Genomic DNA, 18,629 nt, shown 5'->3' with positions numbered 1-18,629 from the left:
ATTTCTAATCCCCAAGTCAAATGAAACCTTTTGCTTGACCCTTTTCTTCCCATTTTAAATTTCAACATAAAACCCCCTCAAACTGTGAACAAATTTCTATTTGCTATATATTCTTCAGAATGCTGCCAAATCGAACATTCAGCTCCTCAAAAATTCTCATTTTCTACAGTACATACGGAAAGAAACCTGGAGATACTGAACTGACTGTCACATTAATCCATTGCTGTCTCACTATTTCAACCTACTACAAACCTCACAGGACAGGACTAGGGTTTGGGGTTTTTTTTCTGCTTAGTAGAATGCTAAAGTTAGTACAACAAAGGTTTTATGACTTACCATAGGACATCAAAACTAAACTTAATACAGAAAAAATAAGTATTACTGTGATGTAGCTTTCTCTATAGTGTACTATTACACATTTAAATAATTCTCCCCTACCAGGAAACAAAAAAAACCCAACCCAACCCCAAAACAAAAAGCCATGCTAATTTGTCAGTAAAGCAGCATATAACCAAGAGAGACATAATTTGCTGTTGCAGGAAGATTTCCTCTGGTTTTATCTTGGTTTTTTTCATTTAATCTGACGTAGCAGTAACTCAGAGTACATTTGTTGCCTGATTGCATACAAAAAGAACACTTCCACATAAAACATGATCTTTAAAAAAAACCCCATATCAAAAATCAAAGAATACACCAGGTAAGTGGGCAGGACTCTGGCCTGGTGAACTGCTGTATTTTCAAAGACACAGGCAGAGCCTTCCCCACGTAATCTACACAGCTCCAGCACTGCTGCATGATCCCACCAGGTCAACTCTGCTTGCTCAGCTTATTAGAGTTTTACAAGAACATCTTTTTAATCAAGGACCTTTTCAATCAAGCTGCCATCCAGCAGAACCAAAAATAGCTCAGTGCACAACCTGGTAACAAAACTCGACTGCCACAGTAACCAGAGATGATATTTCTTTGAAGCCCCTGTACCAAAAGATGCATGTTTCCAGAACACATACAGAATGAAGCCTAATATAAGTCCCATAAAATATATTTGCTGTTCTTTATGAAGAGCATTATGAAACATTCCAGATGCTCATCTTAATCCTCACAAACTGATTTTCTACTACATGTACTCCCCTACTACATTCCTTTTAACAGTCCAACTAAAGGCATTTTGCCAAGGTTATCTGCTCTCTTTGTGTGACCTGCCGCTTTCTTTTCTTGAGGTTAACTGAGAACATGAAGCACATTAAATACATCTGTACTTCAGACCCATATAGTCTCTATCAAAGAAAAGTGCTGATTTCTGAACTTCACAGTACAAATCTCACGTTATTCTTTTCCTCCAAAACGGAAGGTTTTTGCCTAATTTTTTTCCTTTTCTCCATTTTTCTTGTTATCAGCCCACATCATCCCAATGCCATGGGAGCTCACTCTTTGTCTCATCTGGTGGGTCCTTCTGTTTCTGAGGTCTGACATTGACCTAACTAAAAGAAAGGAGGGTGGGCTAGAGTATTTTTTGCAAATACTTTGCATTGTGTCATGCACAACGAATCTCAAGTACATATGTCACCCCATTATTGAATGGTTGAGTTTTTGGCGTATAGCTTGTAGGAATTTTTCTCTTTGTAGATGGTTGATTCTATTGGATTTTATTCATAAAAGAAAAAAGAGATGCATATATTAAGAGCTGGCACTATGGATATTTCCTCATGCTGTTCTGCTGCACAGTTTTCTTTCAGGGCTAAAACTCTCACACTTACTACAACAAATTTTGTGTGCTTCACAAAATATACTGTTTCCTGTATTCTTTATGATAGATTTCTCATTAGATGAGATCTCAGTGAAGGTAAATGTCCACAAATTACTCAGTGAAAACTTAGTGAGCTAAACCAATGTCTCAGACATACTCATCTGATTTGCAGCATTCTGAATATGCTATCAATTTCATATGAAAGATCAGAAAAACAGTAATTGAAGAAACTGCAGTTTAAAAAAAAAGTAACCTCAAAACGTTCCAAAATAAAACACTCCTAATTTTAGTTATTTATGTGAACCTCTTCATATGTTTAGCAAATGTACTACATGCTGTATGAAAATGCCAGAAGTAGTTTAAAAATAAACTATTTTTTCCTACAATACTATATGAAAACATCATTAATCATAATAAAAATGGCCTTGTTTTCTTTAAAAAGGATGCATCTCAATTTTACTTTAATGCCTATTACAATCTGCTATATATTAAACATTGTAGGGAGTTAAACAAAGTTTGGGGGTTTTTTTTACCCCAAAAAGGAATTTTTTTGTATTTCAACTTTTGTTTTCAACCTGTATTGTAATAAAAATAAAGCAAAACTTTTTCATGCAATGAAAATCTCCTAAGATGTGATTGCTAAACAACATTTCAATGTTCTTTAATAAAACAAAACTTGTCAACATCCTTAACTGGAATGAATCTATTCTGGTGCTCTAAACCAAATCAAAAAGTTTATTTTAAGTCAGTTTGACATTAAATCGCATTTACATATGCTGCCATGGTACAGTAATGGAAGTAGTACAGCACTAAATTGCATGCTGACAAAACAAGAAAAATATATCAGTGGAGGGACTGCTCTGCACGAGCTCTACACTTAAGCCCTTTCTTTGTATGCATTACCAGGCACTGTTAAAAAGATAAGATGCTGGACTAAAATCTGCCTTTTGGCTGATTAAATTAATAATTCTTATATTCTTAAATTTGTGTGTCCTTCAGCTGTATTCCTCCTTTTATTCTTCTCCAAAGGACTAAGCTCCTAAACTGCTCTACATCTCTTACAGGATGTTTTAGTCACATGATGCCCTATGCTATGCAGTTAAAAAGAAATTAGAATGCATTTTAAAGGAAATGAATTACGTTTTTAGCAAGTCAAAATTTCCTCAAAAGAATGCTCATTTTGCAGAAGCTGTACTTTTATGTTGAAAAAAAAAATATTAATGCTAAACTACTGACCAGCTCTTGTAACAAGGCTTGTCTGTTGTACTTAATATGCATTTTTTGATGTAAATAGGTAACAGATGATATTATGACAAAAGGTCGATCCAAGTATCTTCAAGTCAATGGAAAGATCTCCAAACTCCTCACTGTATTGGGTTTGCATGGCCAGGTTTTGGTAGCGGGAGGGCTACAGGAGTGGCTTCTCTGAGAAGCTGCTGGAAGCTTCCCCCATGTCCGATAGAGCCAATGCCAGCTGGCTCCAAGACAGACATGCCGCTGGCCAAGGCCAAGCCCATCAGCGACAGCGGTAGCGCCTCTCTGAGAACATATTTAAGTTGTTGCAGCCAGAGAGACAAGTGAGAATATGTGAGAGAAAAAACTCTGTAGACACCAAGGTCAGTGAAGAAGGAAGGGGAGGAGATGCTCCAGGCGCCGGAGCAGAGATTTCCCTGCAGCCCATGGTGAAGACCATGGTGAGGCAGCCTGTCCCCCTGCAGCCCATGGAGGTCCATGGTGGAGCAGATAGCCACCTGCAGCCTGTGGAGGATCCCACGCTGGAGCAGGTGGGTGCCCGAAGAAGGCTGTGACCCCGTGGAGAAGCCTGGGCTGGAGCAGGCTCCTGGCAGGACCTGTGGACCCATGAAGAGAGGAGCCCACACTGGAGCAGGTTTGCTGGCAGGACTTGTGCCCCCGTGGGGGACCCACGCTGGAGCAGTCTGTTCCTGAAGGACTGCACCCCGTGGAAGGGACCCACGCTGGAGCAGTTTGTGAGGAACTGCAGCCTGTGGGAAGGACCCACATTGGAGAAGCTTGTGGAGGACTGTCTCCTGTGGGCGGGACCCCACGCTGGAGCAGGGGAAGAGTGTGAGGAGTCCTCCCCCTGAGGAGGAAGGAGCAGCAGAGACAACGTGTGACGAACTGACCACAATCCCCATTCCCCGTCTGCCTGCGCCACTCGGGGAGAGGAGGTAGAGAAATTGGGAGTGAAGCTGAGCCTGGGAAGAAGGGAGGGGTGGGAGGAAGGCGTTTTCAGATATGGTTTTATTTCTCATTACCCAGCTCTGATCTGATTGGCAATAAATTAAATTAATTTCCCCAAGTTGAGTCTGTTTTGTTCATGACAATAACTGTTGAGTGATCTCCCTGTCTTCTTCTCGACCCACGAGCCTTTCGGTATATTTTCTCTCCCCTGCCCAGCTGAGGAGAGGACTGACAGAGTGGTTTTGGTGGGCACCTGGCATCTAGCCAGGGTCAACTCACCACACTCACAGAAACATTCTCAGTAAAATACAAAGGAGGAAGGTCATAGCCTCTGTTTTATGCATCTAATTTAGGTAGGATTCACAGAAACACAAGCCCAAATATCTTATATAGTTGAAAGAAACAGGGAAGCTAAGTTAAATGCTTATACCGATGTAATGTACACTGTGTGAATGAATGCTACTTTCTCTACATCCTTTTCATACTAGGTTTAAATCGCTAGTACCTTCAAATAAACATAAATCAGTAACTGCTGCCTTTTACTTAGCCTTCATGAGAGTTTCCTCTGTACACAGCGAGTAGTTGTTGTAGGGGAGTCATTCTAAGAATACGAACAGACTATTTACCTAAAGACTGACAGGATGAAGTCACACTGACACAAAATAATTTTCAAAGACTATTATTAATTTTGTTGATTTGAAACATCTTCCTTGAACCAGAGCTACAGTAAGATGATAACATCTTTTTATCCAGCTCTCAAGAAGGGTATCACTAAGATCAATGGAAAAATGAATCATATGCCCCTAAGTGAAAGAAAATATTAATGCTTGTCCCATAATGAAAGTTTAGCAATTAAATTGTTAATCCCAAAGTCTTAAAGTTAAGCACTGCATAGGTTTTCTGCCACACCTGTGCTAATATCCTGTGACTTACATTTTTAATCACCTGCTCAGCCATAACTATAAATACACTGTCTTTCAGATAGGTAACGAGGGGAAAATAAGCAAACATATCTCAAACAGTTTCTTAGCCAGAAGAGCTCTTCAACTTGCTCTGTTCTAATCAATTCATGAGTGCTGTTCACAGAGCATGGATGGATCAGATATCTACAAAAGGAAATATAATGAAGCCAAGATGTTGTTTACACCAACACTAGAAACAAACGATAGCAAGAGTCACGAACTAGCAGGGGAACTGGTTTACAGTTCCCTATCCTTACATTTTTCTAGTTACACAGTTCTTACAGTGGTTTTTCTTGTGGACAGTCTATCATCAATCAAATGAAAAATACTTCATTTCAATTTTTTCTCAAAGGGAAATGCAATAAATGTTGTTTACGAGTACAAGAGCATATCACAACAACAAATGCAGTATCTAAAAGCTAAAATAGCAAACAAATACCGCTAGTAAAGACTTGTTTACATTTCAAAAATCTTTTAATGGAATATCTATCTGCCCAATGAAAGGCTCTTCCTTCCCACTCCCATTGAATTTATCTATATACAACATCCACACGTCACAGTGCTTGAAACAAAAGATGGATCCCCTTCAAGGAACATGAATGTGACTCAACCTCAGAATATCCACATATCAAAAGCACCATTGATATATTCTATACAGTCAGTGGTCAACCAGCTGGTATGAAATCCTGTATTGTGAACATGGCTCACTATGCAAAGCTAAAAGCTTTCTTGATACATCCACACAGTTGCTTTCACAAAGCAACAGCCAGAAGCAAGCCATAGCAGTGAAGAATTTTAGTTACAAGTCTTTATTTTATTATTTTATCCATTTCTCTTTTAAAAATAAAAAAGGAAATGGGGGGAAAAAGTGAATCTTTAGTGAGTATTCTAAGTGCAACACTCCAAAAACACCCCCGAAGAAAACCACAGTAAGATAAATTTTCAAGTCCACAATCTAGATGCCATAAAATAAGAAATCACATATGCCATAGAAAACAGTGTCATCTTGTGTATGATTTTAATGTGTTGTAATGTGACAAACAGTTAGCTACTAATTAATTTAAATCTCATAATACGGAAAATATCTCTGTGCACTTCTATGCATAATACTAAGGGCTATAATAAGCATAATAAATCAAAAGACTAATGCACTGATTTTCATTCATCATTTCTAAATGCTCTACCAGTGAGAAAAAGTAATAATTAAAAAAAATAAAATTTATCAGGAAGGCAAATTCCTGATAGGATTCCAACACCATCACTGTGCCTCCTTTTAGGTCTGCTAGTAGTGAAAAGACCAGATAAAACAGAATATGCCATACTGCAAACTGGAAAAACTTCAGAACACATCAGTCACAGACTGCATGTCCACAAGATCAGAAAACCAAAGACCAAAACTGTAATATAATCTTGATTGGCTTATGGGTTTGGAGATCCACCTCCAGAAGAATTCCTGTTTCTTGCCATACTTGTCCATTGCCCTCTGCTCACAAAATGCGGCCCACATTACTAGATAAAAAAAGTCCCTCACATAACCTCCAGAGAGACACATCTAAATTAGGCCAGATATCAGAGCATATGAAGATAGCTTAAGCACAATGAAAACTGGAAAATGTCACTTGCCTAACAAGAAGTAAGGAGGAAGAGCTTCTTCCTCTGAATACTAAACAGCTTTTGCATCTATTTAACCTGCAAAGATTGCAAAACACCTGTGCGACAGGTTGGCAATTTTAATGTTTATTTTGTTTATAATGTTTATTTTTGCCAAGAGTCTAAAAATCATTCTGCTCACCAGTGACTAAGCATAAGCGCTATTGTAGGTAGACGTGGAAGAATATAAAAGGAAAAAACCCAACACACACCATTAATGTTAATAAGTTAAAATTAGACACAGTCACACCTCGTGAATTACCCAGAAGATCTGATTAAGTGCAATCAGATTCCAAGCACTATAATGCTGGGAATAGCGTCTCTGACCTAAATGCACTTCTCATCGTGAAATGTCAGCAATAATGACCTCAAGCAGCTTCACCCTGAATTTGGTCTGCCTTTGATAAAATACCATGATAGATCTGCAAGATAATAATAACTTATAAACTTACATGGTCTTCATGATTAAACATGACATTTTTCCTATACAACGTGCCAAAACTGGAAAAAAGGGCCAAAAGGTCACAATCTGAGGAAGAAGCCTTTCAAAAGAGAGGACTGCTGCAAAGCCAGTGCTGCTAGCGTGATCCACAGGGGCTCTCTCTGACAAGCCTGCTGGGGCAGCTTTAAAATGACTAGTTAAATACCTGTGGAGATCCAGCTCGCTAATTATTGATTGACCTATATATTTCTGGCATCAGTTATGCCCCAGAGAATCTGATTTGACAAGCAGTTAAAAGTCCACAGTTAAATAAATTCTGAAATAGCCAAGACAAGCAGACTGACTTCCTAAGAAGATAAGTTTTTTCTGTTCATCAGAATATTTTGGAGACCTTCTGAGAAAGTGAAAATAGTCACCATTTTGAAAGAATAGAGCCTTGCAACATTTCATATGCCAAACAGCTAATATATACACACGTACAACAGCCCCAAAAATTCTTAAAACATATAAAACAACCCCCTGTGCCATGACCATCACGAAGCAAACTGTTGATCAGGATACACTCATATGCAAGGCTGGCTCTCAACTACAATGGTAGCTGCAATTTAGTTAACCGCTCCCTTAAAGACAGCATGGACGTTTGTAAACACACTGCTCATGTTCTTTCCAGTTGATGTTGATAACTATTTTAAAGTTAGAAAGCAGACTATAGGGGCTGCTTTGTGGCCATGGGAAAAGTAATTCAACCTGTGAGATTCAACCTGTCTTCGAAAAAATTCACCCAGATTTGCCTTTGCCATAATTGTTTTCTTGCTCTCATCGTCACTCCTTCATTGAACCTCTCACCAGAAACCAAGACAGACAGAGTCACATCAGGAAGTAAAAGGCAGAAAAAGACACTTGGAAAGCTAATCATTGAGTCAAACTGGGAGGCAGCTGGATATTATAAGACTGCAAGCAGAATGGGGACTTATTCTAGCACTGTGTGGGGAAAGAAGATTAGGACAGAAACAAAGAGATGAAATGAAAGGACAAGCATCTTGAAGGGTCTTCTATTGCTCCTCAAGTGTAAGACCTAAACATTTCAGGAATTCAGATATTATTATAAAAAATAATGCTTTGATTATTTCTTACAATGATGAATAGGTTTATGGCTGACAATAGTGGATAAGTGGCATACTGCTTGTCCTGTATTGCACTGGAAACATAGTACATATGTTTCCCATTCTCCTTTTTATTTCAGTGAATGCAAAGGTTTCATGTTAAACCTAAATCCTCCATCTTCCTTGAGAATTATTTTCCAGCAGAATCTAAGTCTTAACTGAACGACATGACTCCAAATAAAAAAAAGCATCATCAAGGCAAAGATACATGTTGTATAATTATAGCCTTTCTGAATCATAGACTCATACAGTACCTGTGGATGTATCCACTGTGAAAAAAGAAGAAAATTCTCCCGGGACCAGTTCATATGTGACAACGCCATATATTCCCGAATCTCTGTCTGTGGCAACAACATTGATGATCTCTGTTCCTGGCTGTGTGTGACTGCTGATGCTTGTCACATACACGGCTTGTTCAAAAACAGGTTGATTATCGTTAATATCTTCTATCTCGATGCGAACAAAAGCTTGGGCACTCAGCCCACCCTGTTGGATAAATCAGAAAGATCAAAACAAAATATCAGGTCAATTTTAAAAGTGTACACAATAGAATGATGCACATCGAGCTCCAGCTCATTATTAGGAAAAAGAACAAGCTACAACAATAGTGAGCAATGAAAATATCTGTTAAAAATTACTTACGGTATCTGTAATACCCCAAAATGCTGCATTTAGGCAAGCTACATGTTCAGAACAACTCCAGTATACTGACTGAGTACACAAAGAAGTTCAGCTTCTTACAACAGTGAGACCTGAACACAAAGTTATTTTTGTTAATACTAACGAGAACTATACACGTCAAATCCTCACTAGTCTAACCTCACTGTTTTTACTATAATCCCCTACATAGCACTTATTCCTTCACAGATGAAAGTCAGGGTTTTCTGCCTGAGAAACATATGCCCCTCAGGTGACTGTGGTGCTCCAGTAAAGTGGGAATAACTTCTTTCTGTTTATGAGTCTTTCAGATTTAAAAAGGGTCACCATCATAACAGCGAATATGAGGCTTTTTCAACTATTGATTAGGTACATAGACTGAAAGCAAAGCAGTGCAGGACAGCCAAAAGCTGACCTGTCAGACTCCTACCAGCAAGACCTATCCTCAATTTAGTACCCTGGCAGGTTTAAGTAGTTCTGCTGATACAGAGTGTGTGTGTCTATACATATATATATTTGTGTATATGTGTGTGTGTATATATATATCTATATGTATGCACACGTGCTTGTCTACATCCCCACACCTTCACTTTGTGTACACAGAGACAGAACAATACCAAATTTGACTGAAGCATGTAGCTGAAACAATTTATTATTGTAAAATTCAGAACTGATTACATAAAATTATTTGTGATTTTGAGGGAAAGAGGTCTCGCTATGCTTTCTAGGGGGCTTGGCTCAACTTCTCTGCTCTTGTTTCTTTTCCCTACAGAAAGAGATGGGAAAAGAGCCAGGCCTTGGTTGCAGCTTCGGCACCTCTTTGCGACCCCAGCCCAGCTGCTGCGCTGCTCTCCACACAGTTCAAGCTCCTGCTACAGGTGCCCACAAAGAGCCCACTGAAATACCAGGCGGGCAGCCACAGGATCACATTTAGCCCTGCTCTGCAGTGAAACCGGAGAAGCAAGGAGCAACTGCACTCTGGCTTATCAAACCACACTACAGCAAAATCATGCTTTTCCATGGCAAAGCACTGAATTTTGTGACAATCTGGAAAAAATACAATACTCTGTGTGCTGAAGCGTAGACCCCACAGGGCCCTGAGTGAAACAAATGGCAATTTACTTCTCAGAGGCATTACCTTGTGCTTCCTGTGGACTCCATCAGTTTGGAGGGGTCCATATTTCCAAGGCTATTTTACAACTGTAACAACTACAGGCACTTTTATAAGAAAGCAGTTCCACCTGGAACTAACGCATAGCTAACAGTGAATGCTGGCACACTGATGTGTACAGCGGAGGCACAAAGCGGCACATGTATATATAGCCTGCACATGCTGTATGCAGTACACTAAGATACAGACTATGGAAGAATCCCGTGCTCTTCAAAGTCACACTGAGAGCACTGTGCTTGCACCAATTAGTCACTTAATGAAACTGCTGACACAGATCTGATGTTGGTGCCTACAAATGACAAGCTATGCTGAGCAAGTCCAAACTTAATTTTGCAGTCACAGTAGCTATGATACAAAAAAAAAAAAAACAAAAACAACCTAGGTTGCATATTTCTGCAACCTAATTGTTCATGTCAATTATTTTTAAACCTGACCTTCATGAAACTCTACAACAATTTAGACTGGATACTGCTCCATTAGAGTTGCCTTGCAGCATAACAATCTCCCCCAGAGCTATTTTTGAAGGTTTGCCGCTCATATCTTGAGGGTCTGACTTACTTTTGGGCAAAAATACTATCTGCATTCTCCCCAACATTTTCATAGGTTTTTTAGCTGTGTTCTGTTTTGGTTTTTTTCATCCATGCAGTAGTATTACCTCTGTTGGGTATCAGTGACATTCCCATGAAAGCTCAAGTATGTGGAAAATTAAGATGATCTTGTGCATCACGTGTCTATTTTTCACCCGCAGACTAGGGGATCTGGCCCCCTAGCATGCTTGGGTTTTCTTCCAAAGAAAATAAGGCATGGTATGCTTCCAGGGCTCACACTGCTGTGGAGGCAGCCAGCAGCCAGGACACGCGCCTGGGGACCAGAACTGTGAAGGGTACTAGGTTAACACCAGCCTCAAACTACTGAGACAATCATGAAATCCTGTGCTGATATGGGGAAGTGGGGATGTGCAGAGCTAGTGGGCTCTCTGACAACACCCCAACGCCACTTCAGGGTGAGCCCCTTCCCCAACACCTTGATTTCCACAGGCAGGAAATCCTTGCACAGGAGCTAAAAGGGGAGCCCTACATGCACTGTCAGAAGATGCTCTGTGGCTCCACAGCTTTCAGGTACTTTAGGACAGGAATCGGAAACATTTTTAAGGGAAGAGGGCCGAGAAAGAAGTGAGGTCAAGAATAAAAAGCATCTAAAAAGAGGCAAAGTTTGGAACAGCATGAAACCAAGCTACAAAAACTCACGAGAACTTGTATTTAACTGCTTCTTCCAAGTTTCATTATTGCTAAGCAGACATTAAAAAAAAAAAAAACAACACTCTCCAGCCCATTTGTATTTATCCTATGGAGTTACGTAAAGACTGTAAAGTCTTTGGAAATGGATTAATTCTAAGTATATGGGGGAAGCAAGTTGGAAACCTACTAACTATCTAATCTCTCAGAATACCAACCAAATATTATGATGGAGACAGATCCTTCTTTTCCTGAAGAAGCAAGGTATCCCCTCACGTGAGTAAAGTACGATATTAACTTATTAACTTATGATATTAACTGGTATGTTCCAGTTCTTTCTCTGGCTATGAAAATTTTTAAGTATCATCCCAGGTGAGAAGGAACAAACTACTTCTCTTTCTAACCACAAGAATATAGTTCATCAACTCAGAGGCAAGCATGACCTAGTAGATCTTCCAAAATATGAAGGCTGATTTAAACGAGTCTGTTACTGACAAAAAATTACACTTGTCAAAACATGTTACAAGCAACAGAAAGCCACAGTTGTTCATTTTGAACAAATGTTCAAGTATTTTTAGCTATTATCGTGCTGTTTGATGCAACACAAGTCACAATTACAACAGCTGCTTTGTCAGAATCCTGAGAGTTGTGTCTCCCATGGAACAAAAAGGGGACACAAGAAATTACCACCAAGTCAAATAACCGCAAGTAATATTTTCTTTACTTTGGCAGGACCAAATTTGTGTAAAAATATAAAGCTATTAGTACACCTCTTTATCATGTCTCAAAAAAAAAAAAATTTTCCTGCCTTTGGCAGGAGAAACTCTTTAGCTTAATAAGCAGAAATGGTGCTACTTCAAATAGCTGTATTTCTTCGTCTTGATGCTGTAAAATGCTTAAGAATACATCAAGATTTCCATGACAGCCTCCAACGTTTTTGTCAGTGAATTGTGCTGTCAAATTTTTATTACAAACTAAACTGTGATATACAGATATACAGGATCTCTGACATGAAGACTTTTTTTTTTTTTGGTGTTAAACCTAAAAGATATGTTGCCTTGAAGTTGCAATACTGTAAAAACGGAACGATGCCATGATTTCAAAAGCCTTAACTTCTTCAGAAGCTTTGCCTGTGAGTGTTGAGCTCTTACCTCCACATTTCAATGGCTTCAGTGTAAAAGACAAAGAAAGTTAGACAGCAGTGTGGTTTACTAAAAAGCAAGAGATGAAGAACAATATTTTTCCATGCAGAAAGGCAGTAAGAGAGTCACTAGAGTTTCAGTATTATTAGAAGTTCTTCAGAAGCTAAATAAATACCAACCTACATAACTGGCAGAGTTTTCATGCTTAATGAATGGCTCTGTTACCTGTTTAAAGATGAACAGTAACATAAAAGGTGCTAATGTCATACTCTACATTGACAGACAATTTCATAATTTGCTGCAAGTGATGTAAATTGAAAGAGTTCAGAATACACTATAAATTCCCCCAAAAAATGTATCATTGCACTTCAGCCGTGAAGCCCAAGCCTGGTGTCTTCTTTCCATGATAAAACTTCCACTTAATCTCATCACGTCAAATTGGGAGTTATGCCTGTTTAATTTTTTGTTGTTTTTTAAGAGGAAACACACCTTCATGAAAGAAAAAATACTGTTACTATGCAGGTGAACTGCTTACATACTTGTCCCTCAGTATGTCAGAGCTCCTAAGCAACAGACCTTGAAAGTCATTACGTGCAGTTACATACAAAATACATGGTTTTGAAGAAACCCAGGTGTAGTATCAGAGTCAATACTATGAGGCAGCTTTAGCCAAGTGTTCTGTGACAGTGAGGTTGGTTTATCCACAATGCCTAAAGCTAAAGCTCAGTCTTTTTTTAATTTTTTGCATATGTGCACTTTAATTGTCTATGCAAACATTCTCAAAGCATTTAAGTTGAATTTTGAAAGACTGCTGCTTCCTAACAAGAAGTGGTAACACCCATCTGTGTAAGGAAGCACATAATCCCAAGTAAATTCAGTAAGTGATTATTTGCGCATACAGTACAGATGTGATCACAATCCTCTACATAACTGTACCTTCATATTTAGCAGATGCACTTGTATATGCAATTAGATGAGACTTATAATCTACTTTAAAGCACTGTATTTAAAATTCTTAGGTTTTTATTTTAGTTTCTACAAGTGCATCTGATTTTGAAGTAGTTTTCAGCATACAAAAACACTGATTTTTTTTTTTTTTTAAAAAAAGCAACCTCCAGAAAAGGATAAAAAGACTTAAGACTCAAAGATAGACATCTAGAAAAGATGGCAATTAAAAGTCTTATTACCTTAATACTAATCAACTGGCAATGAAAAGAAGCATCCTTTTTTCTTTTATAGGGAATGCTAGGTCTTCAGTTTTTCAGCTGCTGCATAATCATTGCAAAAGGTTCAATACACCATTGTCAGGCTGTTTCACTCAAGCAAAACTGCCTGCATTGCAGGTCTGCAGACCACCTCCCTGCTGTCAAAAGCACTTTCATACTGTGCTACACAGAACAACCTCAGTCACAACAAATACCCCCTAAGCCCTTGCAGCACTCACAAGATCTTCTGAGCACTGTGAACCTGAGTAGTGGACATGCCCCGTAGCCTGCACATACAAAAGTAACTCTGCCACTGTGTTGCTGTCCACCAGCAGCTTCTAACAAGAGGACAAGGAAAGAGCAGCCCAGATTAGCAGATGAACATACACGGTAGTGTCCCTCCGTGCTGCGTGCCCAGGTCAGGTAGTCAGTTCTGCCCGAGAGCTGTGGGGCTCTATGCCCCCACTCTCCAGAGACAAGGCAGGCTGCATGCTCTTCTGCTTCTCTCCATCATTCTCTGACAGAAATTATTTCCATGGGTTTTGTCCTATGACATGGATGTCCTTTTCCTTGGAGAAATTATGGCCCAAAATCAGCAGATCTTAGTCCAGGCAAAGGCTAACAAATGGGCAGGGGGAAGAGAGAATCATAGAATGGTTTGGGTTGGAAGGGACCCTGAAGGTCGTCTAGTTCCAACCTCCCTGCCATGGGCAGGGACACCTCCCACTAGACCAGGTTGCTCAAAGCCCCATCCAGCCTGGTCCTGAACACTTCCAGGGATGGGACATCCACAGCTCCTCTGGGCAACCTGTTCCACTGCCTCACCACCCTTACAGTAAAGAATTTCTTCCTAATATTCAATCTAAATCTCCCCTCTTTCAGTTTGAAACCGTTATCCCTTGTCCTATCATTACACTCCCTGATAAAGAGTCCCTCCCTATCCTTGCTGTAGGCCCTCTTTAGGTACTGGAAGGGGCTATAAGGTCTCATCAGAGCCTTCTCTTCTCCAGACTGAACAACCACAACTCTCTCAGCTTGTCCTTATAGCATAGGTGCTCCAGCTCTCTGATCGTCTTCGTGGCCCTCTGCTGGACCCGTTCCAACAGGTCCATGTCCTTGTGCTGAGGACTCCAGAGCTGCACACAATACTCCAGGTGGGGTCTCACGAGAGAGGAGTAGAGGGGCAGAATCACCTCCCTCGACCTGCTGGCCACACTTCTTTTGATGCAGTCCAGGATGCAGTTGCAGCAGGTTTCTGGGCTGCAAGTGTGCATTGCCAGCTCATGTTGAGCTTCTCGTCCACCAGAAGCACTGGTGGAATGAGTCCCACAGTTGGGGTGCTGTGATGGAGGGCTAAAGGCTGTTCAGGCAGGGCAGGTGAGCTGGAGGCATCACACTATATGTAAGAGGTTTGATTGCACAGCCCTTACAGTTAGTGACAATGTGGGTGAGGATTAGGGAGATGGAAGACAAAGGAGATGTTGTAGTGGGTGTCTACTACTGATTACCCAACCAGGATATAAGCACAGATGAGTTATTCTAGAGGCAATTAGGAGAAATTTCTAGATCAGTAGCTGTGGTCCTTATGGGAGATTTCAACTTCCCAGACATCAACCGGGAATATCATGCTGCTGTGATGAGCAGGTCTTGGAAATTCCTGAAGTCTGTAGGAGGTACTTAGTGAGCCAACTAGGAAAGATGACCTCCTATTGTAGGTGGTTGTCTTGGCCACAGTGATCATGAAATGGTTGAGTTTAAATTTTGCAGTGTAACAAGAAAAAAAGGACAGCAGAGTTGCTACCCCAGACTTCAGGAGAGCAAACTTTAAGCTGTTCAGAGACCTATTTAGCAGAGTACCAGGGGAATCTGTTTTTGAGGGCTCAGGAGTCCACAAGTACTGTTCAGTCTTTAAGAACCACTTTTTAGAAGCACAATTCCACTGTGTTGTTAAGTCAAGCAAGCAGGGCAGAAGAGCAGCTTGGCTGAATAGGGAAATCCTCATCGAGCTCAAGAGGAAAAAGAAATTGTATGATCTCTGGAAGCGAGATCAGGCTTCGCAGGAAGATTACAGAGCTCTGGTTCATATATGCAGCAAGACGACATGAAAGGCCAAAGCTCAATTAGAGTTGAAACTGGCCAGTGCTGTTTCAGATAACACAAAGGGCTTTTTTAAGTATGTTAATAGCAAGAGGAGATCTAAAGAAAATATTGGACTCATACTGATCAAAGATGGTCATATGACTAATAGGGATGAAGAAGAAGTTGAGGCATTCCATGCATTTTTTCCCTCAGTCTTCATGCTGATCTCTTCTCCCTGGTATCCAGTGATAGGATGCGTGGGAATGGTTCAAAGGTGTGCCAGGGGAGGTTTAGACTGGACAAGGATGAATCTCCAAAGGTCCCTTCCAACCCCTATCATTCTGTGATTAGGAAGCATTTCTTTAGCAAGAGGGTGGTCAAACACTGGAACAGGCTTCCTAGAGAGGTGGTCAATGCCCAAGCCTGTCAGTGTTTAAGAGGCATTTGGACAATGCCCTTAACAACAAGCTTTAATTTTTGGTCACCCCTGAATTGGTCAGGCAGTTAGACTAGAAGATCGTTGTAGGTCCCTTCCAACTGAAATAGTCTATTCTATGCTAATAGTACAGTGGGCATGGCTTTCTTGGGCCAACAAGTTAGGATGAAAGACACGTACCCTGAAGCATTTTCAGCCCTGACAACATCTAAAAGCTGTGACTGGTCCAGAATAAAAAAGAAACTCAACCAAAAAGCTCCATCCTTCCCTTCTCACTCACAATGTACCCAGGGAAAAAAAAAGCCAAAAAAAAAAAAAGCTGTGGAGCATGAACACATTGAGAAGGTACCTGAAGCACTACATGCTAGTGAATCCTGGGATATGCCAAAACCAGAGCCTACCAGAGGGAAACTGGGGAAAAACAGGCAAAATGACAAAAAGGCACTGGGGCACAGATTTTCAAACCAACCCACCAAAATGCCTCCCACCACCATTCAATGGCAGCCTTCGAATCCTACCATAGCACTCAGGAACCTCACTTGGAGAAAACAAAACCAAGGCAGTCCATTCTGCAAAGGGAAAAGACAAAAAAAACCCAAACCACAAACCCAAACCTCTGGACTCTCAGTAGGGCGTACAGATGTGGCATGGCACTCCTGTCCCCTCCCTTAGTTGCGGGGGACAAGGAGTGGTAGAACATCTTGCCTGTGCTCTTCAATTTTCGAAACTTCTTGCCGCACTGATGAAGAGCGATGGTATGCTGGTACATGCACTGCATTACCCACAGAGATGTTTGTGGCTGGAATTGGTCTATGCCTGGTAGCAGCTCTCACAATCATAGGTTATCCGATCTTTCCCACCTTCTGAAGAAAACTCTTCCCAGCTGGGCCAGCTCTTCCCAGAGTCAAGGTCGGACACTCCTGAATGCCTCTCATTGTGCACCCACCTCAAGATTGTGCAACTCAGATTTTGGCTTTGAAGGCCAGACAACTGTTGCCTGTAAGCAGACAGTACAGATGCCCCAAGACAGAATTTAAATTAACATTATTCCAATTAAATTTCTCTGGATTGTGGCAGGTTTGTTTTTTTTTTTGTTTTTTTTTTTTTTAACAGCTGCAGGCATCACTGTTCAATTGGTTGAAAGAGAGAGAGAGAGATGATGGGCATCATAAAAAACACGAATTAACAAAAAGATTGAATTATGCATGACACATAGCAACAAAATTTGCCACTGTACAGCAGCAAAAATGCGTGTTGTTAAAAAAAGTGTTTCCTGTATGAAAACGAATTCACGTTAAGACCCTTTAAGGAAGGAGTACACAAAACAAGCATAAGGGAAGCATAAATTTACATATGTAGTAGTCTGGAGACCCCCCCAAGCAAACAGGGAAAAACACACAACAGAGCATCCATTTCAATCACGTTGTGAAAGCAAACAAAAAAGCAAACCAGAAGAAATAAAACATACTAAACTCAGTTTGAACATATTCAAAACAAAAAAAAAAGTAGTAATTTTGTCCCTTATACTGCTTTTGCGAACTTGCAAATACGTCTATTAGAATTCCTGTTTTTCCATATTTTCCTCTTTGCAAGACAATTTCACGGTATGCCTCATCTAAATCTGTCTCAAGCGTTTGTGAAGGTACTCCAAGCAACATACCTTCATCTAATTTTCTTCTTTTTTTTTTTTCCAGAGAGAAAAAAAATTATATTTTTAACATCATTATAAGAAATTTCATCTCACTGTAAATTCAAAGACACCCTGAGCCTACTGAAACTCTCTCTGATCTGTCACAAGTGCAGGAATACAGCTGTTGTGACTAAGAGTGCAGTTTGAACAGGGGGTGTCCCAGGCAGAGCTGGCATATGAATCACAGGAGGGTCACCCTCACTACTGGAGCAGCTCTCAGTCTGCCACAGACAGAGACCCCAGGAGAGGGCTAGACACACATGCTGTGGGATTCAATGCAAACACCTTTCTATAAACCTAGCTACATGATTTCTTTTCATGTAAAAGCATTTCAAGGAGTACCACCAAATATGTATGTGAAGTAAGTGACTTTGGGACCAAAATCAGTACTGTCAGCTGAAAAGGCTAACACTATGATCAGCCACTTAATTAGCAAGAGTGCTCCCACGGGATGTTTATTTAACACCACTTTAACAGAATCTGTTTTCCACTTGCCTCTTGTATGCAGTTTCAGTTCTCCCATTACGCTTTCTACACAATGCATAAAAGACATGACCAACAAGCTCCAAAACTATGTAATGGAGTAGGCACGAACAGGTGGAGGAAACTGAGAGTTTTGCTGTAAGATAAACTGAGCACCACCTGGAAAATGCTTTCTTTTCCTCCTCACTTCTAATTAACATTGTTATTTTCTTTCCTTTTCATCTCTCTCCCTCCCCTTTGTTAACAGTGACCCTTCACTCTTCCTCTGTCTTTTCTGCATGTGCTTCTCCCCCTGATCACAGCCCCCACTTTGAACCCCACACCTAACATCTTCGATCCATCAAAACCAGCAGCTGTATGCCAGGAGA

The 18,629-nt window shown here is 40.4% G+C and overlaps 1 protein-coding gene across 1 annotated transcript in view; it reads right to left on the bottom strand.

Annotated features, from left to right (window-relative positions):
- DCHS2 (dachsous cadherin-related 2) overlaps nucleotides 1–18,629 on the bottom strand; it is a 124,762-nt gene that overhangs the window by 57,031 nt on the left and 49,102 nt on the right. Inside the window, exon 4 of the mRNA XM_054203145.1 lies at nucleotides 8,418–8,649. Coding sequence (XP_054059120.1) covers nucleotides 8,418–8,649 — 232 coding nt within the window. The remainder of the gene's footprint in view (nucleotides 1–8,417; nucleotides 8,650–18,629) is intronic.

Source organism: Rissa tridactyla, chromosome 5 (assembly GCF_028500815.1).
Source record: "Rissa tridactyla isolate bRisTri1 chromosome 5, bRisTri1.patW.cur.20221130, whole genome shotgun sequence".
In the NCBI taxonomy this organism is placed as follows: Eukaryota; Metazoa; Chordata; class Aves; order Charadriiformes; family Laridae; genus Rissa; species Rissa tridactyla.
The sequence above is the reverse complement of the archived record's forward strand: the minus strand, read 5'-3'. Positions and strand labels throughout refer to the sequence as shown.